General features: G+C 35.9%; 4 protein-coding genes and 1 pseudogene across 8 annotated transcripts; 2 read left to right on the top strand and 3 right to left on the bottom strand.

The window, feature by feature from the left end:
- The first annotated feature begins 213 nt into the window (after positions 1-213).
- LOC120208325 (histone-lysine N-methyltransferase family member SUVH9-like) lies at positions 214-3,855 on the top strand. Of its 4 annotated transcripts, none has more exons than XM_039207626.1 (2): positions 214-2,483; positions 3,567-3,855. In XM_039207626.1, the coding sequence occupies exon 1, from the start codon at positions 329-331 to the stop codon at positions 2,417-2,419; it is 2,091 nt and encodes a 696-aa protein (XP_039063557.1). In that variant the 5' UTR covers positions 214-328; the 3' UTR covers positions 2,420-2,483; positions 3,567-3,855. The 4 variants fall into 4 exon arrangements, with proteins under 4 accessions (XP_039063557.1, XP_039063555.1, XP_039063556.1 ...); XM_039207624.1 differs by having other exon boundaries at positions 214-2,485; positions 3,571-3,855; XM_039207625.1 differs by lacking the exon at positions 3,567-3,855 and adding an exon at positions 2,617-2,708.
- Positions 3,856-6,404: 2,549 nt separating this feature from the next.
- LOC120208324 (DNA mismatch repair protein MSH1, mitochondrial) lies at positions 6,405-15,496 on the top strand. Of its 2 annotated transcripts, XM_039207620.1 has the most exons (22): positions 6,405-6,661; positions 7,292-7,421; positions 7,511-7,608; positions 7,958-8,033; positions 8,125-8,244; positions 8,494-8,541; positions 8,644-8,708; positions 9,010-9,095; positions 9,483-9,647; positions 10,128-10,237; positions 10,326-10,431; positions 10,526-10,601; positions 10,817-10,875; positions 11,288-11,355; positions 11,533-11,706; positions 11,802-12,008; positions 12,262-12,518; positions 12,814-12,957; positions 13,381-13,438; positions 13,719-14,018; positions 14,182-14,889; positions 14,999-15,496. In XM_039207620.1, exons 1-22 carry the CDS (start codon positions 6,546-6,548, stop codon positions 15,224-15,226), a joined length of 3,399 nt encoding a protein of 1,132 aa, XP_039063551.1. In that variant the 5' UTR covers positions 6,405-6,545; the 3' UTR covers positions 15,227-15,496. The 2 variants fall into 2 exon arrangements, with proteins under 2 accessions (XP_039063551.1, XP_039063553.1); XM_039207622.1 differs by lacking the exons at positions 6,405-6,661; positions 7,292-7,421; positions 7,511-7,608; positions 7,958-8,033 and having other exon boundaries at positions 8,127-8,244; positions 9,003-9,095; positions 14,999-15,495.
- A 176-nt stretch (positions 15,497-15,672) lies between these two features.
- On the bottom strand, positions 15,673-16,827 carry LOC120208297. The gene is made up of 2 exons (XM_039207602.1): positions 16,101-16,827; positions 15,673-15,886 (listed from the first exon to the last, which is right to left on the bottom strand). Exons 1-2 carry the CDS (start codon positions 16,529-16,531, stop codon positions 15,724-15,726), a joined length of 594 nt encoding a protein of 197 aa, XP_039063533.1. The 5' UTR covers positions 16,532-16,827; the 3' UTR covers positions 15,673-15,723.
- Positions 16,828-16,874: 47 nt separating this feature from the next.
- On the bottom strand, positions 16,875-20,201 carry LOC120208308 (annotated as a pseudogene).
- Positions 20,202-21,772: 1,571 nt separating this feature from the next.
- On the bottom strand, positions 21,773-25,507 carry LOC120208296. The gene is made up of 2 exons (XM_039207601.1): positions 25,129-25,507; positions 21,773-22,310 (listed from the first exon to the last, which is right to left on the bottom strand). Exons 1-2 carry the CDS (start codon positions 25,453-25,455, stop codon positions 21,777-21,779), a joined length of 861 nt encoding a protein of 286 aa, XP_039063532.1. The 5' UTR covers positions 25,456-25,507; the 3' UTR covers positions 21,773-21,776.
- Between the last annotated feature and the right edge of the window lie 510 nt (positions 25,508-26,017).

The raw sequence follows: 26,017 nt of genomic DNA, 5'->3' as shown, positions 1-26,017 counted from the left end.
GTTGGATGATAATTTTGTTATTTTTCATAGTTGAATGACTCAACAAAACAAATTCATATAGTTAGAAGATTATTTTATAATTTGTAATACTCAGAGGACTCGATAAACAACACCCTATAATTGGGTGACCATTTGTTTATTTTACCCTAATTTTAAATATAAAGTATAGTTTTTTTTTCTCTCTCTTTATTATGGTTTCTCAAACGCTTTTTTATGTCTTGTTTGGCTCTCTCATCCTCCAATATTCCGCCATGGAAGCACCTTGAGAAACCCTAACTAAATCCACTCTAGCGTTCTTTTTTTTTTTAAAAAAAAAGTTAACTGCAAAATGGGTTCTCTTGTGCCTTTCCAAGACCTCAATCTCTTCCCAGAACCACCGCAAATCGCCACATCCTCCGCCGTGAACACCTCCACCTTCACCACCAGCCCCAACAGCATCACTGGCAAAACCACCTTTAATTTCTTAACTCCCAAGCTTGAACCTAAACAAGAGCCTTTCGACGAGCCAATACCTACAAAGACCATTCACCAACAAGAAAACTTCCTCTTCTCCGATTCCAATTCTACCCCTGATTTCATTCCTAAACCCGAAACTACCCCTCCATCCAACGTCTCATCTTCCACCGATGACCAAAACGCCCTTTACTGCGAATACTTCCGTATCTCGGAGCTCTTCCGCTCTGCTTTCGCCGAAAGGATACAAAAATACGGTGACGTCGAAGTACTGGACCCGGATTCTAGGGCCATCGTACCCGTACCTGAACAATCTCAACTAACCTCCGAAACCAGCCCAACTGACAGCTCCCACCCCCAACAAGCTTTGTCTGTCGTCGTTTCACGTAAGAAGGCCGGAAGATCCAATGAGCTGGTTCGGGTTACAAATTTAGGAATCGAAGACCAGCTGCATTTCCGGGACCTTGTCCGAAGAACCCGATTGATGTACGATGCCCTCCGCATTTTAGTCGTTTCGGAGGAAGAGAAGAGAACCGGAGCTGGACATGGTCGACGGGCTCGTGGCGATTTGAGGGCGGCTGCAGTCATGAGGGACCGGGAACTGTGGTTAAATCGTGATAAACGAATAGTGGGTGCACTCCCGGGTATTGAAATTGGTGACGTCTTCTTCTTCAGAATGGAGCTTTGTGTTGTGGGTTTACATGGACAAATTCAAGCAGGGATTGATACCTTGCCTGCGAGCCAAAGCTCCAGCGGAGAGCCAATCGCCATCAGCATTATTATTTCTGGTGGGTATGAGGACGATGAAGATTCCGGCCTCTCGGTAATCTATACCGGTCAAGGTGGACAAGATAAATTTGGAAAGCAATGTATGCATCAGAAGCTTGAAGGAGGGAATTTGGCATTAGAAAGGAGTATGCATTACGGGATTGAGGTAAGAGTGATTAGAGGGCTTAAATACGAGAATAAAGTTTCGTCTAAAGTTTATGTTTATGATGGTTTATATAAGATTCTTGATTGCTGGTTTGACGTGGGGAAGTCAGGTTTCGGGGTTTATAAGTTTAGGCTGTCGAGAATTGAGGGACAACCTGAGATGGGTAGTTCAATAATGAGGTTTGCTGAGAGTCTTCGAACTAGGCCATTGTCCGCTAGGCCAACGGGGTATTTGACTCTTGATATTTCCATGAAAAAAGAGCGTGTTCCTATCTTTCTTTATAATGATATTGATAGTGATCATGATCCTATGTATTATGATTACCTTGTGAACACTGTTTTTCCTCTCAATGCATTTGGTCAACGGAGTAATGGTACTGGATGTGACTGTGTTTCGGGGTGCACGGAAGGGTGTTTCTGTGCTATGAAGAATGGAGGTGATTTTGCGTATGATTACAGTGGGATTCTCTTGAGAGGGAAACCGGTGATATTTGAATGTGGGAATTTCTGTCAGTGCCCACCAACTTGTCGGAACCGTGTATCACAGCATGGGTTGAGAAATAGGATGGAAATATTTAGGTCAAGAGAAACAGGTTGGGGAGTGAGGTCCTTGGAATTGATACAAGCAGGTGCTTTTATATGTGAATATACAGGAGTTGTTCTCACAAGGGACCAAGCAGAAGTTTTCAAGATGAATGGTGATACATTGATTTATCCTAATCGCTTTTCGGAACGTTGGGCAGAATGGGGGAATTTGTCTAGGATATTTCCAGAATATGTGTGTCCATCATATCCCTCAATTCCTCCTATAGATTTTGCAATGGATGTATCGAGGATGAGGAATGTTGCTTGTTATATTAGCCATAGTTCCGGTCCTAATGTGCTGGTGCAGTGTGTGTTGTATGATCACAACAACTTGATGTTCCCTCACCTTATGCTTTTTGCAATGGAGAATATCCCTCCTTTGAGAGAGCTTAGCATAGATTATGGTGTAGCTGATGAATGGACTGGGAAGCTCTCTATCTGTAACTAAATATCTAAGAGATTTTTTGGATTTTGATGTGGTGCAGTGGGGCAATGAGACGTGATTTACTGAGGTGAGCTCCACTTCCAATTGTTTCAAGCATTTCCGGTTGTGTATATTCATTTAAAACATAAAAATTTGTGGTGTAAAATCTTTAGATATTGCTGTTGATTTTGTATTTCTCATGCTTTCTTGTAGTCTATTTGTCTGCCATGTTTGTTTGTAGGAGCTAGGAATTTATTCCTTTTTGCAATTTCATGGTGTAAACATTAAGTGGTCCGCCATATGCAGGATAGTTGCTTATCTTCTACGTGCATGCTTTGTTTTCTAAAGTGCAACATACTTATTTTATGTAATGTATATGTTGTAGTAGTCTACATCTTGTTTTGTCTTTCCTGTCTAATTCTACAGTTTATCTCTGCTCAGTTCTATGAAACTATTCTTTTTAATCATTCCTGCTCTTCAATTTTAAGGGCTGCAAATGACAAACTTGTTTTTTTTGGGTTACTTCATTATTGGATTTTTCCTTGACTAACTAAATAATTTAAGAATGATCCTTCTGTTTTTGTACTCTTTGGTTTATCCATTAAATTCGTTTTCTCCGAGGTAAGGAGAAATTGGTTCGTCATCTATATTATCTATCAATAACAGTGACGATTGCCGTGCTAGGTTTACTCTTGAGGGATTTGAATGATCTGGTTACTGAGATTTCTTCTGGCATGTTTTGTATTGTAGTTCTATGGGAACTTCATCTTGGACAAATTCACATGTTCTGTTAATTTGGAAGGTGAGCTGTCATAAAATGAACGATACCTGGGGTCTGGAAGAACGTAATGGAAAATATACCATATTAGTTTTGTTTCCCTTTAATAGTTTCAAAACGACTAAGGTCATACCATTTAGTATGACTGGAGTATTGCCAACTAATACGTTTGCAAACCATTCACATCAAATGACTGAGAATAGGAAATCATAAGTTTTTTTTTGGTAATTATTAGCTCATAATCTGTTGTTTGATAATGCAATATGTTTGCTTATTCAATTCCGATGCTGCAAGATCATGGATATAAAAAAATACATAGTACTTTTATTCATGCCAAGATCTCAAACAAGTAATTCATTATATCAGGTTGCTCACTTCAGTGAATTTCTGCAGGTGGGGGGATCAGACAATGCATCTAAAACTGTTTGTTGTAGCCGTGTTATCATTGTAAGTACGTTCATTATGTCTAGTGATTCACTTAAGTGAATTTCTGCTGGTGCCGATTGAACAAAGCATCTAGAACAGCTTTTTTCCTCTTCATCTGATTCCTTAAACATTTTGTACCTCACCACTTTCTCTGAATGTTGTTACAATGGTATCAGATAAGATTTTGCCTTGCTGCTATCATGGTTTTACCTATTCTGTTCGCATTAGGTCGGTCCCTGTTGATGGTTATAAAATATGGAAACCGATGAAAGAAACTCGGGATTTTATGGTTTCTACTGCAATATGCTGCTGACATCTGTTTATGATCTTTTCCTTTTTACAATGAAACCCTTTTTTGACATTCTTTTCCTCATTTGTACAGGAATTGTGTTGGTGTATTTGTAGTTGAAATCTCCAATGTCTTTCGTTTAAACCTTCCCAATATGGATGAATTCTAAGAGAACGTTTACTCTTTACTTCACATTAGGGTGATATAAATTGTCTGATGTAACTTGCTGGTTTATCCTCCATTATCAAGATATATATGAGTATATGTTCGATATAGTTATACTCGATTTCTTCGAGTTTTCCCCCCTTAATGCATTGGTACAATCTTTGGCAAAGTTCAATGGTGATACAGTAGATCAGTGGGACATATCCACATCTATGGAGCTTTTTCGTACATCTTATATTGCCTTCTTAAATCATGTATCCGGCAGCTTCATCTATGGAGTCTTTCAAGATCTGCTTTAACTTTGATTATAGAGTATGCTTGTGTTCTCCGATTATGATATGGTTTTGACTAGGGGTGTTTGTTGAGCTAGTCAATCGTGAGTGGGAGAGTGCTCGACTTGTGTTCGTTGAAAAATTTTGTTGCTCGACTCGACTCGTTGTTCATTTAGCTCATCAAAATTTTACTCGATTCGTTCTCGTTAAAAAAACTCGTAGCTCGACTCGTGTTTGTTAAAAAAAATTTGTTGTTTGACTTGACTCGTTGCTCATTAAGCTTGTTAAAATTTTGTTGTTCTACTCGTTCTCGTTTAAAAAATTTTGTTGTTCGACTCGTTGCTCGTTAAGTTCGTTGCTCAATAAGATTATTGCTCGTCTTGTTGCTCGTTAAGTTCATCAAAATTTTTACCTTATTTTCTAAATTATAGGTAAAATTTATTAATATTATATAGAGATTAACATAAACATAAATTAATAAATTTAACCAAAAGAATTATAAAAAGAGTCTATGAAACAATTTTAAAGTCTAAATTCTAAAGTAGTAATTCATAAATATATCAAAATAATAAATAGAGTTTGATTTTTGGGTGTAGTAAAATATTTTGATTTTTGGGTGTAGTAAAATATTAATTAATAATTTACTTTTTTGTTTATTAAAAAATAATAGATTAATAATTCATCATTTTTTTATTATCTATTAGTAAATTAATAATTTTTAATGAAATAATTTTTTAAGATAACTACTAAAAATTTATATATAGAAAGTTTAATGAGTTGCTCGTAAACTTATCGAGTTGAATTGAATTTTGTTCGGTTCAACTCGTTAAGATATCGAATCAAGCTCCAATTCGAGTTAAATTAGCTCGAATCAAATTTTTATCGAATTTTGACCGAATCAAATTCAAGTTATTTACAAGCTGCTGAAATCATCAAGAACTCTTTGTTTGACTGTCTTATTTTAACAGAAATTATCGCAGAGATTAATGCACTGTATTATTGAATTGCTATTTGCTAGGACAATGTTTAACAATAGGGTTGAGCAACGAAACCGAAAAAATCGAAAAACTGATACGAATCAAGTAAAACGGTTCGGTTCGGTTTGACTTTATACGGTTCAGTTTTCGGGTTGGTTTAAAGTCTCAATTCTATTGATTCGATTCGGTTCGGGTTTTCCATATGAAACTCATTTGTTCCATATTGAACCGAATAGACAATTTTTTTTAAAAGTTATAGTTTCAAGTGAATTTTTCATTAAAAACCGATAAACCGAACCGAAAAAACTTAACCGAACCAAAAAAATCGGTTTCACATAATTCGGGTTTTTAACCATTCGATTTCAGTTTAAATTCTAAAAACCCGTTTATTTCAGTTCGATTCAATTTTACTACCGAATACACCCAAATTTAACAGAAATTAACGGAGGATGCGAATTGCGGTTTCATTCTTAAAATTTTTATTTATTCTTTTATCTAATTTAGATATTTTTATATCTTTATTAATAATTTAATTTTATATTTCTTAACTTTTATTTATAATTTTAAATTATTAATATGTTTTTTTAAATCTTCCTTTTTAATATAAAATTGGGTAAACTACATGTTTAATAACTGAATTTTACTCTCTCTCTTATTTCACATCGTACTTTCAGTTTTTTCAATTTACTCAATGAATGTTATATATTAATTTTTTTTAATCACTCTGTCGTTAAATAATTAACGACGTTATGACATGTCCGCATATTAATCTAAACTCTGTCGTTTTAGTCTAATTTTTTTTAAGAATTTAAAATAACATGTTTTGATATAAGTTGTCATGTCATAACATCATTTAATTATTTAACGATGGAGTGACTAAAAAATTAAAATTCAATGAGTAAATTAAAAAAAATTAAAAATACAGTGCATAAAATAGGAGAGAGGATAAAGTTTAATTACCAAACTCGTAATTTACTCTATAAAATTATACTTTTAACATATATATAACTGCTTATAACATAAAAATAACATAAATTATTTAAAACTTAATTATAAGTACATGAGTATTAATATAAGTTTTTTTTTTGCTTGTGGCGGGAAAGGAGCTGAAGTGAGCAGAGAAACAAGACATTCTTTTTTCTCCATAAAACCTCTCAAAAAACCCTAGAAATTTTCTAAAAGTTCATTACGTCCTCTCTCAATTCCCTAATTTCTCCCAAAATTGAGAGGCGGTTTAGCCAGCATGTACTGGTTAGCAACGCGAAGCGTTGTCGTTTCGTTTCCCAGATGGCGTTCCCTTGCCGTTCTCCTTCGTTATCCTCTCAACAAGCACGCTTCCTATATTCCTTCACCACTTATGTAATTATTTTCCATTAATTTCCAGTTCATTTGATTTTTTCTAATAAAAAATAAATGGAGTAGCCAAAGTCTTGTTTGGGAAAAATATTTAAGTTTTTCTTTATATTGGTTGCAAACAAAGTACAAATATTTGTACCAAAAAAGCCAAGTACAAATTTTACCTTTGTGTGAATAGTTTAACAAGTTCTTTATTTGTAACTGCTTTTAAAATGCCAGTTTGAATAACCATTTTTGGTTCATTATCCACTGAAGTGATATTCCCTCTTAACTACTAAATTCTTATGTCATTCCTAAGATTAACCCGTGGTTATTAAACTAACTCGAGCTATTTCTCAGAAATTTGTGATGAATTGGGAAATGAGAAGTGTTTCTGATAATAAGATTGCCCGTTTATTTGCAATTTCTTTCTTATTTGGGGAGGGCTTGTTTCATTGGTGGTGTCTTAATAGGTTAACGATTCCCTCCCCCTCTTTTAACTACTAAAGTTTTAGCTATTTGCATATTTGGGTTTCAAATGTTTCTTTTTATCTAAGAGATTGTCTTGAGTTGTCTAAGCTGTATAATACCATTTGCCTTTTTTTTTTTTTTTGTAAATTTAGTTCCTAGTTTCTAAATATCTCTTTGCAACAGTATGAGACAGTTTGGGCGGATACACTGTTTCAAAGATCAGAAGACTTCGAGAGGAAACACCAGGAAATATAAGGCATCAGATAAGTCCCCAAATGATAAGGATCTTTCTCACATAGTCTGGTGGAAAGAGGTGTACCTTTTTGCCTGCTTCATTACAGTATTTGATTTGTTAATGTTGAATTTTTTTAAGATCTTATACTTTTCATTCTTTTGTGGCAGAGACTGCAGTTGTGCCGCAAGCCTTCGACTCTCAATTTGGTTAAGAGGCTTGTGTATAGCAATTTGCTTGGTTTGGATGTCAACCTGAAAAATGGCAGGTGCTTTGTACAATACTTGGCTTTTCTTTATATTTCAGTTTGGATAAAGTCATATTTCTCCTGTTTTCAGTCATTTTGCTAGAATAAAGTTCTTTAATGTGGAGATTAGAATTATTTCTAGTTGTTCTGATATAATTGTAGCAGGGCTTCCCCCCACACAGAACTATGATGCAGCCGTCTAATACTGTCTATCCTGCCTTTGAAATGTATTTAGACATTTTAATATACAGTTTCTATTTAAGACATATGAATAACACTTAAGGACCTGGAACTTAGGCTTGAAAGAAACCATTGCCATTCAATTTTCAATAGGAATGGAGTTCATTTATTTTATTTTATTCTATTGCAGTTTGAAAGTAGGAACCCTCAATGCGGAGATATTGCAGTTCAAGTCAAAGTTTCCACGTGAGGTTTTGCTTTGCAGGGTATATTATAGAATTTCCCCAACAAAGTTCCAAACAAACCATTTTTATAGTTTTGACGAGTGCTAGAAATTCTAATTTAATGTGTCTTCAGGTTGGGGATTTTTATGAGGCCCTTGGGATAGATGCTTGCTTTCTTGTAGAATATGCTGGCTTGAATCCTTTTGGTGGTTTGCGTTCAGATAGTATTCCACGGGCTGGCTGTCCTGTTGTGGTACCGGATCCATCTTGCTATGCTTGATGTTGTAGATTGAAATTATTCTTTAAATAAGGTTTTCTTTATCAATTAATCTAGAGTTCTCATGCTCTTCACACACAACAAAACGGAAAAAATGCAACATGAAAAATAAATAGTGCAACTTTTCAAGCATTGTTTGCTTCTTGGCTGTTCCATGGACCCTTTGATTTTTTCTCTTTTTAGTCCATGTCATTGTAATTTTTTTTATTAAATGCTCCTTTACAGAATCTGCGACAAACTTTGGATGATCTAACACGAAATGGTTTTTCAGTGGTGAGTATGGTGATATTGATGCATTAATTCAAGTTTAGAGTAAAAAATGGAAGTAAATTTTGGTTGGGAACTAATTCTTTGAATTTCTTTTACCTCTTGTAGTGTATTGTGGAGGAAGTTCAAGGTCCAACACAAGCCCGCTCTCGTAAAGGGCGTTTTATATCTGGGTAAAACAGTTTCACAACCCTTTCTAGCTTATGATGCTACTACGTTATATTATTCCCGTTGGTGTAGATGTGATGGCCATTCCTTTTAAAAGATAACTTTAGTTCATGGTACATGAAATCAGTTAAAAGGTGTCATTTCTTTATGCATGTGGTTTTTTATTTATTGGGGATTTAGAAAGTTGAGAACACTTATGATTCAAAACTTGTCTATTTGTTCGGTGTATATTTTTAATCTACAAGTTATTCCTTATGGTGTTTTTGACATTCATACGTTGCTCTGACTTGCTTTTTAAGTATTCAGGCATGCACATCCAGGTAGTCCTTATGTATTTGGACTTGTAGGGGTTGATCATGATCTTGATTTTCCAGAGCCAATGCCTGTTGTTGGTATGAACAATTAACTTGCCATCATCTATAATCTAGTTTCTTCAGATAATGTTCTTGAAAAAAGTTTTGTAGTTCTCTTGCAAGCAATTTCTGTATCCCCTACAGTGTCATTCTTGTTTGCAGCCATCCCTACTTTCTCTCTCTTTTTCTTTGTCTTCTTCTTATTGAACTGCAAGTATTCAATCTGAGAATACCTACCATTTAATCCGTTATGGATAAATATTAAGCTGGAATGCTTATAATCTGATTCTTTCTCTTTGCCTTCCATTTTTGAACGCCTGCATACCCATGTTGAGAGAGACAAAAAGTCTTGTTATGGGTTCTTTCAAGTTTTATTTATTTGACAAGCTTCTTGCTCGTAATAACTAATCATCCTTGGCACTTTAGGGATATCACGTTCTGCAAGGGGTTATTGCATAACTTTGGTCTTAGAGACTATGAAAACATATTCATCAGAGGATGGTCTTACTGAAGAAGCATTGGTAACCAAGCTGCGAACCTGTCGATATCATCACCTATTTCTTCATTCATCGTTGAGAGACAATGCTTCAGGTTTGCTCAATCTTTGAGGCACGTTGTCATCACAAGAATATGCAAAAGAAACATTTAATCTATGTTGCTGTTGCTCGAGGTGAATGTTAATAACTTGCTATTGGATAGAAAACGTAAAAGATATGCTATACGAGTTATCTGAAATGATGTCTTCAAAGGTATTGCAAAAATACAGCTGAAAATCCTTAGGTCTGTAAATTGTTTATAGACATACAGGGCGCTTGGTCTCTAGTTTTTCTACTAAACTCTTCTTGATGACATGTAGAAGTTATATTCATTTTTTGGAATAGTGGTTACTTTTCTAGAAAGAACATTGATTATGATTCAATTTTCTGGTTCATAGGAAATATATCATGAAATAACATTCATAACCCCTGTTTCATAAAAGTTCAATTTTTAAGAGTCTGATAAATGGTTATTTCTTCTCCTTTTATGCTAAGTTACATGGTCAGCTTTTTACTGTATTAGAGGCTGTTGCAGGAACTTCCCGTTGGGGGGAATTTGGTGCAGGAGGTCTGTTGTGGGGAGAATGCACTGCCAGACAATTTGAATGGTTTGGAGGTGATCCTCTTGCTGAGCTACTGTATAAGGTTCACATTTGATCTAAGCAAAGCCTATACGTTAGTTTACCATACCTTTTATTAGAATTGCTTTTTATGCTTTATTCAACCATCTTAGGTAAAGGAGCTTTATGGGCTTGACAATGAGGTTACTTTCAGAAATGTCACTGTGCCTTCAGAAAATAGACCCCGTTCTTTACATCTAGGAACAGCAACACAGATTGGTTTGTTTAACTTCTTTTATTCATTCCAATATCCAATTGTCTGTTTAATACTGAGTCCTTTAGTATTTTTCTGTCCGTGGTTACATTCTTCCAGGTGCCATCCCAACAGAAGGAATACCCTGTTTATTAAAGGTGCTGTTTCCATCAAGTTGCACTGGATTACCAGCTCTGTAAGTAAAACCTTTTGTTTGCTGTATATAAATTTTGTTTTTTTTTTTCAGTCTAAACGCTTCAGAATATTTAGAGTTGATTTAAGTAAATTGATTTGTAATGGGTGGATGTGAAATCAACTTTTTATGGATTTAACCCTACTAGTGATTTTTTTCTCATGAGACCTGATGGAAAAAGTGATTGCCTCCTAATTTTGTTAATCACTGATTCTCAGGTATATTAGAGATCTTCTTCTTAATCCTCCTGCTCATGAGATTTCATCCACAATTCAAGGTGATATGTGATATGTTTTCTATACTGATGCAACATTGGCAATGGGATGCTAGTATATTTTGCTGATGTCCATTATAAGCTAGTACGAATGTGCTTCTTTATAGTAACTTGGTCTAATTCTAACTTGTACAATCATGAGATATTTATATTAATTATCGAAGGTTGTACTGACTATGTACTTTGGAGTTGCCCAAAAATGTTTCACTAAAGATGCTTCTTTCAAAGAGTATGCTATTTAGAAGACCAGAAACTGGAGACTAGCTTTGCAGTTGTCTAAAATATTTTAAATCATTTTGAATAATTATTCCAGCTATTATCACATCTCTTGATTGTTTGAGATGTGATAATCTGTTAATTTTATGGTACAATATGTGTAATTCAGATTCTGCACTAACACATGTTTCATGTGCAGCAATTTGCAGACTTATGAGCAGTGTCAAATGTTCAATTCCTGAGTTTACTTGTGTCTCATCTGCAAAGGTTTATTCTACTCTCTATTTTTTATTTTGCATATTCCCTAAGAGGAAAGTGTTATACGTTGATCGTTTTAGCCTTTTTTTCCTCATCTTGCTTGTCTGCAGTTTTCATTTTTTTTTCCTGTTTTGTTCCTTTGTTTGTGCTTTTGTTTCTAATTCTTGAGATTTGACTGTTTTGCAGCTTGTGAAGCTACTGGAACTAAGGGAGGCCAACCATATTGAATTTTGCAGAATAAACAATGTTGTGGATGAAATATTGCACATGTATAGAAGTATCGAGCTCAGAGATATCCTGAAATTATTGATGGATCCGGCATGGGTGGCCACAGGGTTGAAAGTTGACTTTGAGACACTGGTAAGTATAGGTAGGAAATGCAAGTGGAGCAACGGTTTTTATGTTCTTCAATTAAATGCCTATATGTATGATTTATGGGTCTTTATTATTTCCAGGTTAGCGAGTGCGAATGGCTTTCAGATAGAATTCGTCAAATGATTTTTCTGGATAGTGAAAGTGATCAAAAGATTAGCTCATATGCAAATATTCCTGGTGATTTTTTTGAGGACATGGAATCTTCGTGGAAAGGGCGAGTCAAGAGGATCCATATAGAAAAAGAAGTTGCAGAAGTTGAAAGGGCAGCTGAAGCCCTATCATCAGTGGTACGCTTATAGTACAATGTTTCATGCAACACAATTTGCTCTTTTCCAATTGATGATAGGACATCATGGGTTCATTGCTAACTTCATTAAGAAGGCTTATGAGTTGGAATTTTTGGACTAAAATTTGATTTTACAGTGCACGTTTTATATATAAGTGGAAATCCGCTAGGTGCTAATTTGTGTTATCCTTTTCAATGTTCATTTTATAGTATGCGCATTCCCCTTTATTGTCTGCCATTTAACTTGCTTGTAGATAACTGAGGCTTTCCTCCCCATCATCTCAAGAATAAAAGCTACCTCGGCTCCACTTGGTGGCCCAAAGGGAGAAATATTATATGCTCGAGAACATGAAGCTGTTTGGTTTAAGGGAAAGCGGTTTGCACCAGCTGTATGGGCTGGTACTCCTGGGGAAGAACAAATTAAACAGCTTAAGCCTGCTTTAGATTCGAAAGGTAGAAAGGTTGGAGAGGAATGGTTTACCACAATGAAGGTAGAGGACGCTTTAATAAGGTGTGCTATTATATTTTACAAGTCCCTTTATAGAAATGCTTACATTTATATTCTTCACCTATGTTGCTTCGACTTGTCATTTTTCTTGAAATACTCTTGTCTGAGACATATTCGGGCATGAGTATGAGGATACAACCTCAAAGGAACTTTCAAATACACGAAAAAAACTTTTTTTTAGAAAAAAGACTGAACATTAGAGCACATACTTTTTATCTAACACTTACATTTGAGTTTGAGTAGCATAGTTATTCATGACAAATTGATGATTAATAGAATATTTTTATTTGTGTTTCAGGTACCATGATGCTGGTGCGAAGGCGAAGGCTAGGGTTTTGGAATTGTTAAGAGGACTTTCTACCGAGTTACAGACTAAGATAAACATCCTCGTATTTGCTTCTATGCTGCTTGTTATTGCAAAGGCATTATTTGCTCATGTGAGGTCAGTTATACATATTACTTATATGAACGTTCTTATATATATTCCCTTTCTGAAGACATTCATTGCATGGTAAATGAAATGAAAATTCATGGGTTAAATTCCTAAAACCGAATGCCATTTGCATTTCGTGATGAAACTCCTATTGTTTACTGCACTTGCTCTTGTTGGAGCTTTTTTAGCTTTATATCAGTTTGAATAATGTTGTATATCAAAATGTGAAAGTTCTACATTCTATTTACTTGACCTGATTGTACCCTCAAACTTGTGGTGCCCAATGTCTCGACACATTAAAAGATGGCACCATTTAATTTTTTTCGTAATGAGTTATTAATAGTTCATCCTTGTATATATGTATATAAAAATACTGGTTTGTATTATTTTCTCAAAATCTTTTCTAATTATGACTTCTTTGATACTTTACAGCGAGGGGAGAAGAAGGAAATGGGTTTTCCCTACACTTACAGGATTCAGTAGTTCTAAGGTAATCTTCAAAATATTACCATATGATTTGTCTTCGGGTCTTTTCATTATGACAGGGTGATTATATTGACTCGTCGTAGATCTAGTAATAACCTGAAGCATCATTCAAGGAAGAGATGTACTGCACAATACTCGTGTCAATGATCAAATTACTTATGATGTAGTGTCAAGTGTAACAAGTAAAAGTTAAATATTTTGAGTTACAACAAGAAATTATCATTTTTAATAATCTTTAGGCATTATAATAAAGAGCTTTTTTTCTTTTTATGTGTTTAATGCAGGGTGGAGAATCAATTGATGAAACGAAAGGGATGAAGATAATTGGACTGACACCTTATTGGTTTGATGTGTCTGAAGGCAGTGCTGTGCATAATACAGTTGATATGCAGTCATTGTTTCTTTTGACAGGACCAAATGGGGGTGGTAAATCGAGTTTGCTTCGATCGATTTGTGCAGTTGCCTTACTTGGAATATGTGGATTTATGGTTCCTGCTGAGTCAGCCTTAATTCCTCAATTTGATTCGATAATGCTTCACATGAAATCATATGATAGCCCAGCTGATGGAAAAAGTTCATTTCAGGTATGTTATTCTCAGTAGGACTGTCGCATAGAATTTCACCTACAGTATCTAGCTGTTTAAGTTTTGGCGTACAACTTAGCTGAAATGGTCTTTCAATTTTCCCAATCACAATTTATTGGTGGAAATATGAAGTGCGCCGTGCATCTTACTTCAAAATTCTCAGGTAGAAATGTCAGAGATGCGATCTATTGTTAATGGAGCCACTTCAAGGAGTCTCGTGCTTATAGATGAAATTTGCCGAGGAACAGAAACAGCGAAAGGGACTTGCATTGCCGGTAGCATTATTGAGGCTCTTGATGAAATTGGGTGTCTAGGTATCATTTCAACTCACTTGCATGGAATTTTTAATCTGCCACTTTGTACGAAGAACACTGTATATAAAGCAATGGCTACGGAATATGTTAATGGGCAAACAAAACCGACTTGGAAACTGGTAGACGGGACCTGTAAAGAAAGCCTTGCATTTGAAACAGCGAAGAAGGAAGGACTTGCTGAGGCAATAATACAAAGAGCTGAAGAACTTTATTCATCGGTCTATGCAAAAGAAGCATCTTCCGGACTATCCGATGCACAGCTTGTGCAGTTTGGTTCTGAAGGAGCTCATCTTCAATCAATTAAAGCTTCAGCAGGATCTCTTGGTTGTAAGACAAAGCCAACAAACAAAATGGAAGTCTTGCAGGATGTTAAGACTGCTGTCACCTTAACATGTCAGAAGAAGCTAATAGAGCTCTATAAGCCAAAAAACACAGCAGATGTTCCTGTTTTAAATTGTGTATCTATTGCTGCTAGGGAACAGCCGCCTCCATCAACAATCGGCGCTTCTTGTGTTTATATCATGTTCAGACCTGATGAGAAACTATACATTGGAGAGGTATTTCTCTGATCTATTTATTGTTATTGTTGATTTGATCTTTGAAGTTAAAAAGAAAGTTGCATCTCCAGATGTAAATCATATATCATGAATTTGTCTTTGTGAGCAGACGGATGATCTTGATGGCCGAGTCCGTACTCATCGTTCAAAGGAAGGGATGCAAAATGCTTCTTTCTTATACTTCACAGTTCCAGGGAAGAGCATCGCCCGCCAACTTGAAACTCTTCTAATCAACCAACTCTTAAGTCAAGGCTTCCCTATTGCCAATTTGGCTGATGGCAAACATCAGAATTTCGGCACATCCAGTCTCTCATTCGACAGCATAACAGTTGCCTAACGAGTTAAAACGGGTACACATGCTTCATCTTATCCATCAAATGTACATCAATATGTACTTAATTTTAATAACTATGGATTTAGAATTGACGTAGAAGTGGCCGCAGCAATTTTGCCTTTGATCTCGGTTGCTCCACTTGTTTTGTACATGCACCACCCTTGTAACAGGGGGTAAAATTTTCTAGTCATCACTTATTCAGCATGTATCTATTAGTTCATTTTGAAGTTTACATGAATCAGTATTGAATTGTGTTTCAGTTGATAATCTATGATATGATAGATGTTAGTGATAGATACAAATATATTATTGTGCTTGCTCGTATTTAGATTTACATAAGATACAAATGTCAAACACGAGGAAAAAAGAAACAAGAAAGCTTTGGTTTCAGCTGCATTTCCAAATATTTACAATCTCTAAAGTATCCTAACAGATTTATATGATATAAAATAACAAATCTCAGTTGAGATCATCAAACTGACCAAGTTGTGTATTCTTTTTCATGCCAAGAGCCAGAAATTTTTATGGGTCTTGGAGTTGAGGACATAGCCTTGTTGTCCCTTTTTCTGCACTGCAACACAGTTGCATGAGCTGTTCTCAATCAAAAACTCTACCGTATCTAACAGTTTTGATGCCTTTGAATTTCCGGCAGGCCGCTTATATCTGTAAAAGGAGGAATCATCGTTACCGAGTGTTTAGGAATGTTGTCCGGAGTCTCGACATTATAAAGGGTCATGATACAATACCAAATGGCTTATAAGAAAAAGGAAGAATAAGAATTGATGTTCAAATTTTAACGTTTGTAACGTTTCATTTTATTCTTAATTTTCAACCTCTTTAAGTAAAAGGAAATAGAAGAGAAGGGTATGAAACTCACCCAAGAATTGCTGAAGAGAGACTTCGTTTTTGGCCTATGATAATAAGATCAACTCCAAGATCTTTTGATTTAGAAAGGATTACCTGAGCCTTATCTTTGCCATCCATGTCAGTTTTCTCTATACGTACAGGGATATTAGACTGAGCAATCTCGCATGCATATTTCATTTGATCAAGAAAATTCACGTCGGTCGAACCCACATCAGGCACAAAATTAGGCACCATGGCACTTGCACCGGCACCCGAAGCAAGGCTTGGCCTCCTCAGGAAAGTAGTCAATGTGTTCTTCCAATTGCTTTGGTTCTCGACATGGAGAAGGATGAGTTCATCTTGCTCGAGCAATGCGTGGGACAGCGCATATTGGAGAGCTGCCGCAGAGTGGGGAGTTGGGTCAGCTACAACCATTACTTTTCGAGCCGGTGGAGTCACCATCAATGGCCCTCAAACCAGCAGCAAAAACGATTCGAAACCACCACCACCTGAATCAGCAGGACAAGAGGTTTTTGGGATTGAAGTGGAAACAATGGCATGTAATATGAGGTTGTCATTTTGGTGGTGGTGAGCTTTTCATGAAGTTTACCATATTAACACATGGTTTGATTTAATTTTTGTGATTGGATGGTTTTGAGCTATTTTTGGGGGGTTATGAATCAGTTCCCTCTGGTTGTATTTGCTAACTTTGGTGAATCCTTTAGACTTGGTCAATGCCAACAAAACCAAGTTTTATATTAAAAAAATGGTTTTATTAAAAAATAAGTGTAAACTATCCCTTTTTAATCTACAAAATGGTGCAAAAGTATTACATGAACTCAGTATTGAAAACTCAGCAAATGACTCAGACTTCAATATGTTCACCTTGCAGTTTGTTGTTCTTGTATCAACAAACAAGACCCGTTTTCTATTTTTGTTCCATATATTTGGAGGATCATACTCCATAACCATGTTCGAATATGATTCAGACACGAGTACTAGGAGAAAAATGAAAAGTTACTGTAATGTAGATCAAAAGCAAATGTGTATCAGTGCACATGCAGATACGTACCTATAAAACCTTCAGCCTTTTGTATTTAGTTTCTCCGAAAGGATTTTGTTCAATAGGCCAGGGTTTGCTTTGCCTTCTGACAGTTTCATTACCTGCATATGGTCACTATTTTCAGGAGAATACCAGTAAATTCATACAAGCAAATAAAATGTAACTTTTGTGTAAATTTAACGTGGCTGGCCAGCAAAAAAACCATGTAGCTTAGTTTTTCTGCTGCGGTATTGTTCTAGCTGCTTCGGATTCTCTGAAATCACTTTATCTATCATTTTCCCAATCTCAACAGGATCATTCATCTGCAAATGTTGGAAAATATCAGCTTATTTGCATTTTGCAGTTAATCATACGAGCTGATTAATCTAAAGTTACGGCCATTCGCGTTGTTTGATCCTATGGAGTCAGTTCTGGTCAAGTTTATCATCCTAAGAGAAAGAGACATTCCAGTTTAAAAAGAAAGCAATGGATCTAACTTGCCTGAACGAGGTCCTTCTCTTCTACGAGTCCCTTGACGGTTCCGCCTTTGGCTAGCAGCTCGAATAGTATCTTCACGTTTTAGGAACTTGTTTAAAAATCAAACCATCATTAACATTACCGAAGAAGAAGGATTTTCAGTTGAAATAGTATGAAACGCTTCTCTTTTCCTTTCTTGTTCGTGTGTTTGATACCCCTGCAAATCGAAAACAGCTGCCACACTCATAAAACTTTACCTCTTTTCCAATCTTTCCACCGATAGTCCCACCTTTAATAGAAGCTATCAGCTCCGCTAGCTCTTTGGGTGTAAGTTTGATCTCATTAATGGAAAGCTTTTCGTTTTTCATATAGGCAGCAATATCACCCATGATCCAATTGGCGGCCAGCTTTAAGTCGGCACCACTCGAAAGAGTCGCATCAAAATATTCTGCAACCTAAGACATTAAAAATGTGAAGAACATATAAGGACTTGAAGTAAAAAGTTAAAGCAAATTCAACAAGGTACAAACGAGAAAGCTTGCTACCACTAATGCTTAACTGCATGCCAATGGCAATGGATGTATTGCCAGCCATTATGAACAAAGAATAGTACTTGGAGCACTTACATTCTTGTCATTTGCCAGGAAAAGAACATCCTGCATGCTCATCCCCATATTTTAATACCTACGACTCTTCATCTCGGGAATTTCTGGCAAAGAGTTGTGAATGCCATCAACATATTCCTGAGTGAGAATAACTTCAGGGAGGTCTGGTTCAGGGAAATATCAATAATCCGAAAGTCCTTCCTTTTTCCTCATCGTAACAGTTTTCTACAATGAAGTAAATGGTCAATCATATATCTTAGACTAGTACTAACTTGATATTAAAATCAGCCCTAACCTGAGCACCTTCTTCCCATAGGCGAGTTTCTTGTACAATTTTATCACCTTGGCCTTGACTATGAAGTTGCGCCTGCCTCAATATCTCAAAATCAATTGCCCTATTCATTGATGAAAATGAGTTCAAATTTTTTATTTTAACCTGCAAATATAATATACGATAAGTATTGAATCATAAGCACAACAAAATGTTAATAGAAGGCCATAAAATCTTACTTCAAAACTGTAAGCAACTATTTACATCACATCACAGCGAAGTGAGCCTTCTTGCATATTTCCATTGCTAATTCCCACGTATCGAACCACCCTCTGCAATTCTGCTGCATATTCAGCAGCTTCGATTCCAGTTCTCATATCAGGTTCAGAAACTATCTCGAGCAAAGGCACCCCTGCTCTATTTAGATCAACCTGCAAAAGATAACCAACAATGCCAATAAGCAAAAGACCAAGACAGTCCAAAACCATCTAAAATTGGTGAGGGGGCAAAAAGGAAAGGAAAAAGGCAAAGCAATAGCATTATAATTTCCTATTAACAAGCCAGCAATATGAAATACCACTAGACATACATAACTAAACGATAGAAGTTGCATGTTAATGAACTCGAGTACACCTACACCGCATATGACCAGATTGCAGCAAGAGTAATTGAAATGTACCTTATTGTTTGACAAATAAATATATCTATATCAATGTTAGAGAAGTAACTTGTAAGTACCTGTGCCCCATTACCAGAATGAAGCAACTTCCCTGCATCCTCCTCCATGTGAACCCTGGTGATACCAAACTTCCTATGACCACCACCGAACTCGAGCGGAAGATCCAAATCAATGTAACCACCAGTCGCGATCGGGATATCAAACTGGGATATTTGGTAACCCTTTGAAAGGTCTGGATAGAAGTACTGCTTTCTATCAAACTTTGAGTTTAGAGATAGCTTGCAATTAAGAACAAGTCCCAGTTTCACTGCGAATTCAATGACTTTCGAGTTTAGAACCGGCAAGGCACCAGGTAATCCCATGCAAATGGGGCAGATATTGGTATTTGGTTGAGATCCATAATTGTAAGGACAGCTACAAAAGACCTTGGTGAGAGTCGAAAGTTGGACATGTGTCTCAATTCCGATGATTGCTTCGTAGTCTCTCGTGATCTTATCCACTGTTTTCTTCAGAGCATGTTGTGGAACTTTGGCTTTGGGAGGCTGCTGCTTTTCTTGTGTGGCGGTTTGAGTTTGAGAACTTTTCATTGTGCAGTAAAGAGCACCATTGCTGCTGCTAAACAATGCAGTTGGGTAGAGAAAAAACGGGTGGATTTGAATAGTTGAAAGATAACTTTTTTTTTTGAATTTCCACTTTCAATTTCACGCTTAAAACTTGAAAATCAACTAGAAAAGACATTTACACTTAGCAGTGGAAAATCTCAAAAAGCAATGATTTGGAAGGGAGCCCAGCCCAATAACAAGAAAGGTTTGTCAATTTAAGAGATAGAGAGGAATTCCAAGTGGAAGTCTAAAGCAATGATTTTCAGTTTGAAGCTTACTGGTCTGAGCAAAGGAGGCCGAACTGAGAAACTATGAACTTTGAGACTTAACAGCCTCCCAACAATCATCCAAATGAAGTAAAAAAGAATTCACGAATAACAACAACAAAAACCTTTTCACAGATCTCTCAATCTGGTCGCCCTGCCGTTGTGGTTTTCGGGCATGACTAGAAATCATGTGGGCTCTGCCCGCGATGGTTCGAATCTGCCGCTCACGATTGTTCTTAATTTCATCTTCTTTTATGCATGCTCCAGCTAGTTAATTGCACCATATGTCATAAACTATGATCCTCATTTCAAATTAGGCCCTAATTTATGAACATTCTAATTTTATCCTCAAACTACGCTTTCATTTTAAATTAGTCCCCAAACTTTTGAGCATTTCAATAATATCCCCAAAATATAACCCTAATTTTATATTGATCCCCAAACTTTTAGATATTCAAACTTCAACTTTGAAGTTCTATATTGATCCCAAACTTTTAAATATTCTAATTTCAACTTTGAAGTTTTGAATGATTTAGGGGAATATTATTGAAATGTTCAAAAGTTGGGACTAATTTAGAAAAAGGGTCATATTTTGATGTGCATTTGGAATTTTCAAAGGTTCAAGGACCAATTTAGAATGAGATTCATAAATTAGGGATGAAATTAAAATGTTCAAAAGTTTAGGGACCAATTTAGAATAAGAGACATTGTTTGGGGATGTATGTTGCAATTAACTCATGCTCAAGCCCATCAATAATGCTACCTGTAATTGGAGTGTTGATTTTTCTTTCTTTCTTATGTTAATCTATATCGTTCCCAACTTTCATTTTGCTTTGAAAATCATGTTTTGATATTTGTATTTGATACATATTCATACGTTAATTTTGAAGATAAGATTCGAAAACTTTGAAAATTTGAATATATTTGTGTCACATATGTTCAATACACGCTCCTAGATTCGAGTAACATAAATTGTGGTTCATTAAGATTTTGGGTAAAGTATACAAATGGTGTACCGACTATATGATATTGTTTTATTGAGTCTCCTAATTATTAAAAGTTACAAAATGATTTCCCAACTAAAGAGAGTTGCATTGTTGAGTTCTTTGACTATTTAAAGTTACAAAATGTTCAAAACTCGTCTTTTTCCATTAAAAAATTAACGATTGTTTGAGCTAAACGCTAACATATAGACGGAGATATGATAGTCGTTTGAGATTATAAGATCAAATTTTATCATATCTCAGTGAGCATGTTAACGTCCATACTGTCGTTAATTTTTTAACGGAAAATGACGAGTTTGTAACATAATGAATAGTCAGATCTCTATTTTGTAACTTTTAATAGTCGAGGAACTCAACAAAGCAACTCTCCATAGTTAGAGGATAATTTTGTAACTTTTAATAATCGTAGAACTCAATAAAGCAGTATCCTATAGTCGGAGAACCATTTGTGTAATTTACCCTAGGATTTCAAGGAGAAACCAACTCATGACAAGCAATGTATGCAAACCAGAACAAATGCAGAATCATGAAAGCTTGATAAAAACCAAGAACATCCTATACATACTTATAAGCAGACTAGTAAAACGAACAATATTTTGAAATGAGTTAAAAATGTTTTTTTTTAATGATTTTTTATATATGATTTCAGCCTCGTGCACGGCTGAAAAAATAGCCGTGCACGAGAACCGGAACAAGCAAATGTTCTGCACACAAGAAATCAATGATGCCATGCTCCGGCAACAAACTTGCTATAAATGGGATCACCAGAACAACTTGGTCCAAGAACTTAAAAATGGGAAGACAGCAAGCAACAATCTCAACAGAAAAGGTTCATTACTTTTGCTCTGTTCCATACTCAACTTGTCCTTCACCTTTATCGTCCGTTTAGGTCCATTTTCCAAAGTCGACGACGTTTTCGTGTATCCCGTTCCATCGAGCTCGTCCCATCCGCCAAAGCTACTCGTGCTTTGGTCACGCTCGTTGAGAGAATCATCGTCATCGACGACCCATGACTGATAACCCTTCATTCCCTTTCTGTTCTTCGGGACTTTGTGTACTTCCTCCTCCCTCTCAACATTTGTTACGGTGCGCCGAGATGCATATCTTTTCGCTTTCCTCACCCTGGCCTTACGCTTATGTTTGCTTCGCGACTTCCTCGAAATCATTTCGAATGCCAAAGTTATCGCCGACTGCCCAAGTGGAAATGCTAATGCCATGAGGAAAGCTTTCGGCCCGGTGGCAAACAACAACGAAAGTAAAATGGGTGGTAGCGCCCAACCATAGGATTTGAAAACCTGCATTGATCAATAGCGAAGCATTGGGATCAATCAAAATGATTTACTATAAATACAATGACAACATAACATTGCATTAACAAACTTTACGATATATCTGATCCGGAAAAGAAAAAACAAGTTATTTGTAACAATTCATATAAAATTGTTTTCCCATACAGAGCATGATTCAGTACTAAGCATATAGTGCTGCCAATGGCATTGAATGCTGGTATTATAGAGGCAAACTACGAATGGTGTGTCAAAGGTTAAAAAAAGCTTTTTAGAAACATTGGATGATCAGTGAATATGTGGTCGGCAAAAACTTCAGGTTGTTGGTTGATGGCTTGATTAAGGGCGTAAATCAACATAGCGTTCGGTAAACTATTTGTGAACTGTTCGTATAACATTCGTTTATGTTCGTTTGTTAAGCTAAATAAACAAGTATGAACAAAAAAATTATATTTATTTAATAAACAAACGAACATGAATAGATGTGTATCCGGTTCGTTTATATTTACGAACAAGCTCGTTTATCGACTCGTTCATTTATGTTCATGAACAAGCTTGTTTACCTGGTTCTCCTTTTCTTTTCTTTTTTACAATATTAAATAATGGTGAAAGTACGAACTAAATTGAGCACATGGTAAAAGTTAAAATTTAAACTGTGAATGTTAAAGAGTGTAAGCACTATTGGCATAATTTTATCATTTTTCTTTAGCTTGAAAATGAAATGGTAAAACTAAAAATTTAACACATAAACGAACTATGTTCGTAAACTCTAAATGAACATGTTCGTAAACTTTAAATGAACATGTTCATGAACATATAAACTAATACGTTTGCGAATAATAAATAAACGAACACGACCACCTTCAAAAATAAATAAACGAACACGATATTAAAAATTTAAACGAACACGAACCGAACATGAACATGAACACCTCCAAAAATAAACAAACGAACACAAACATAACCTTGTTCGTTCAAGCTCGATTCATTTACACCCCTAAATTTGATGCCCATGTAACCTAATACTGTTATGATAATCGACAAGATAACAACAAGAAAAACAAAAAGGATAAAATGAACACAACACCGAGATTTTGGTGGAACAACCTAAAAGGGAAAAAATAACAGGGTATTAAATAGTGTTTCGAAAACGTGATAGCGATCGTGACATCACGGTCGCGCCACCGTCCGAAACCGATTTTTATGATTTTTGCGGTGGATCACGAAATCACATTAATCTCGGTCGATTGCACCCGTAATTTAACGGGAACGGACAATTGCGCCGATAACGGGACACAACAATCGTTATTCAACCGTGATTCTAAAACAAAAATATTGGTGGCGCAGTTTTTTTTCAGACAATGATGGAGGAGGAGGAGGAAGGGGGAGGCAGAAGGCGGGGGAGAAGGAAAGGGAATGCAGTTTTGTTTCAGACAATTATGGGGAGGGGGAAGAAGCCACAATTAGAAAGGTGGGGAAGGGGAGGCAGAAAGTCGGGGAGGGGTGATTTATTATTATTTTTTTAATAAATTTTAAAATATAATTTTAAAAGATATATTAATTTGAGATTCCTTTCATTTTTTAAATTTATAATTTAATCCCTAGTATAAATGTTAATTTTAATTTTATTTAATTTATTCTTTATTTCAGTAATATAAATTTATACAATTTAAATTTTACAATTTATTTTAATTATATTTAATTTAGTTATTTTAGGGTAAGTTGTGCGACATTTAAAAAAAATCACGACCGTGATACCCGCAATGACATCTGTTATGTCCGCAACCGTGATAAACGCGACACGACCGAAAACGTGACCGCAAACGCTATTTAAAACCCTGGTCGTGGTCAATGGTGTCCTTGGGACCAGATCAAAGCGAAATTCGGGTTACACACACTAACAAATACTAAAGCTACCATGGAGTTTTTTCTGGTGCTCAAACTAGTTAACTTGTGTCAGCCGCCATTTGAACCCTTTATTGCTAAGGACAACAAAGGATTTTTCAATGGCAAATAGCTATGTAACTGAGATTTTAAGCGCAAGAGGAAAAGTTCCTAAACAATCCAGTGTTATGGTATGCTGAAGCTAACACTATTTACTTGCCATGATTAGCACAAATTTGGTCGGGAAAAGCTTCAGATGGTTAGCTAATGGCCGAGCAACCTAATACTGAAGCTAGTGAACTTGTCTCAGCTGCTATTCTAACTCCTTGTTGTAAAGGAGAGCAAAGCATTTTTGAACATCGCTTTAACCAAATTCTTCCTGAAAATCAGAAGACTTAATTGGATTCCTAAAAGACTCTTAATAACACAGTTCACAGCTGAGGAAGAACTAATATACAAGAAGCGAACTCGATATGGTTTCGAACTTTGCAGCAGAAGCAAGTCATGTTAAACTGACTCAATGAACACAAGAATCAGTTTGATTTGAATCGAATTTCTTCATCCTACTACTTGTTCAAAAGGAAGCAAATCATGTTAAACTGACTCAATAAACACAAGAATCAGTTTGATCTGATTCGAATTTCTTCATCCTACTACTTGTTCAAAAGGAAGCAAATCAGATCATTAAAGCTTTCAGAGCCATTGGCTGAACAAAGATAAGGCTAATGTCAACCAACCAAAGTTGATAAAACAAACATGACCCTTCACCCCCCCTCCCCCCACAAAGCTTTTGATGCACTAAACTAATTTCATGAATGGCAAAAGCATTTCAAAAACTTAATTCCATGCAACTAAAAAAGTACTAAACTTTACCACCTTGATTACATAAAAAATAGTAAATTTACCAACTTTATGACCTTTTCTAAGCATAAAAAAGTTGTACCTTGAAAATCCAAATGCTATCAATAATCCCAGAACTTGCCATTTCATCATCATAATCGTCATCTTCTCCATCTCCTTCTACGTCGTCGTTTTCTTGGGTGTTGAATCTGAAAACTTTGGCACGAATTGTCTCGGCGTTAGAGTCCCACTTTCTTCTCTTCCTACTGCTGCTATCTCTGGCTGCAGATGAGCTTAAACGACGGCGTAAAAGGGAGGGGGAGGGAGGATGAAATGGGAAATGGATATGGGATTTTTGTGGTTGGGTGAAGAAGATATAGGAGGAAGAAGTACAAGGACATGTTTGAGTCGCTGTTGCTGCCATTTCCATTCTCCGATTCTCTGCTTCGGCTTTCGCTGGCCATTTTTGCCACGTTGTTATTTTCTTCTCCATTTGATATGAACGTTGATGATAAAATAACTTGGAAATCATTTTAACGACGTCGTTCCACGCCATGGAATCTTGATCCCTCCATTTTGGCGGTCCCCCTTCCTTGTGCGTCTATTTATATTTAAGGATAAATTAATTTAATTAGTATTTAAATTATCAATTTTAATATGTTTTAGTATATAACCTTCTAATTGTTTTTAAAATTATGTCTAATGTTTAATATCTGTTTCGTTTTAATATTTAACCTTAAAAATTTAATGGATGATTTTCACGTGACATTTTTTTTTATAGGTAAATTGTATATTAACAGTCAACTCCGACAAGCCCTTGAAGAAGATAGGAAACTTCACACCGATTGTTTTGTTCAAATCATTATTTTCCAGAATCAACAAGTGTGTCAGACGTTGGGTTTTGAAGTAAATGATGAAAGTGCCCAGGTACAACGATAAGCGCGGTTGGCAACAAATGGTGTGGAGCGATAAGCGCAAGCACCAGGTACGGC

The sequence above is a fragment of the Hibiscus syriacus genome, unplaced genomic scaffold, assembly GCF_006381635.1.
Source record: "Hibiscus syriacus cultivar Baekdansim isolate YM2019G1 unplaced genomic scaffold, ASM638163v2 tig00016212_pilon, whole genome shotgun sequence".
NCBI lineage: Eukaryota > Viridiplantae > Streptophyta > Magnoliopsida > Malvales > Malvaceae > Hibiscus > Hibiscus syriacus.
This window is presented reverse-complemented; position numbering and strand designations above follow the sequence as displayed.

What these genes read in the sequence shown, in the direction of transcription:
- LOC120208325 (XM_039207626.1), top strand. Translation starts at nt 329, where the DNA reads ATGGGTTCTCTTGTGCCTTTCCAAGACCTCAATCTCTTCCCAGAACCA.
- LOC120208324 (XM_039207620.1), top strand. Translation starts at nt 6,546, where the DNA reads ATGTACTGGTTAGCAACGCGAAGCGTTGTCGTTTCGTTTCCCAGATGG. An exon ending in TTGCTGAGCTACTGTATAAG is followed by an intron (nt 10,238 to 10,325) that starts GTTCACATTTGA and finishes CAACCATCTTAG; the next exon opens with GTAAAGGAGCTTTATGGGCT. An exon ending in CAGGATTCAGTAGTTCTAAG is followed by an intron (nt 13,439 to 13,718) that starts GTAATCTTCAAA and finishes TGTTTAATGCAG; the next exon opens with GGTGGAGAATCAATTGATGA.
- LOC120208297 (XM_039207602.1), bottom strand. Translation starts at nt 16,531, where the DNA reads ATGGTGACTCCACCGGCTCGAAAAGTAATGGTTGTAGCTGACCCAACT. An exon ending in CTCTCTTCAGCAATTCTTGG is followed by an intron (nt 15,887 to 16,100) that starts GTGAGTTTCATA and finishes CTCCTTTTACAG; the next exon opens with ATATAAGCGGCCTGCCGGAA.
- LOC120208296 (XM_039207601.1), bottom strand. Translation starts at nt 25,455, where the DNA reads ATGGAAATGGCAGCAACAGCGACTCAAACATGTCCTTGTACTTCTTCC. An exon ending in ATAGCATTTGGATTTTCAAG is followed by an intron (nt 22,311 to 25,128) that starts GTACAACTTTTT and finishes TGATCAATGCAG; the next exon opens with GTTTTCAAATCCTATGGTTG.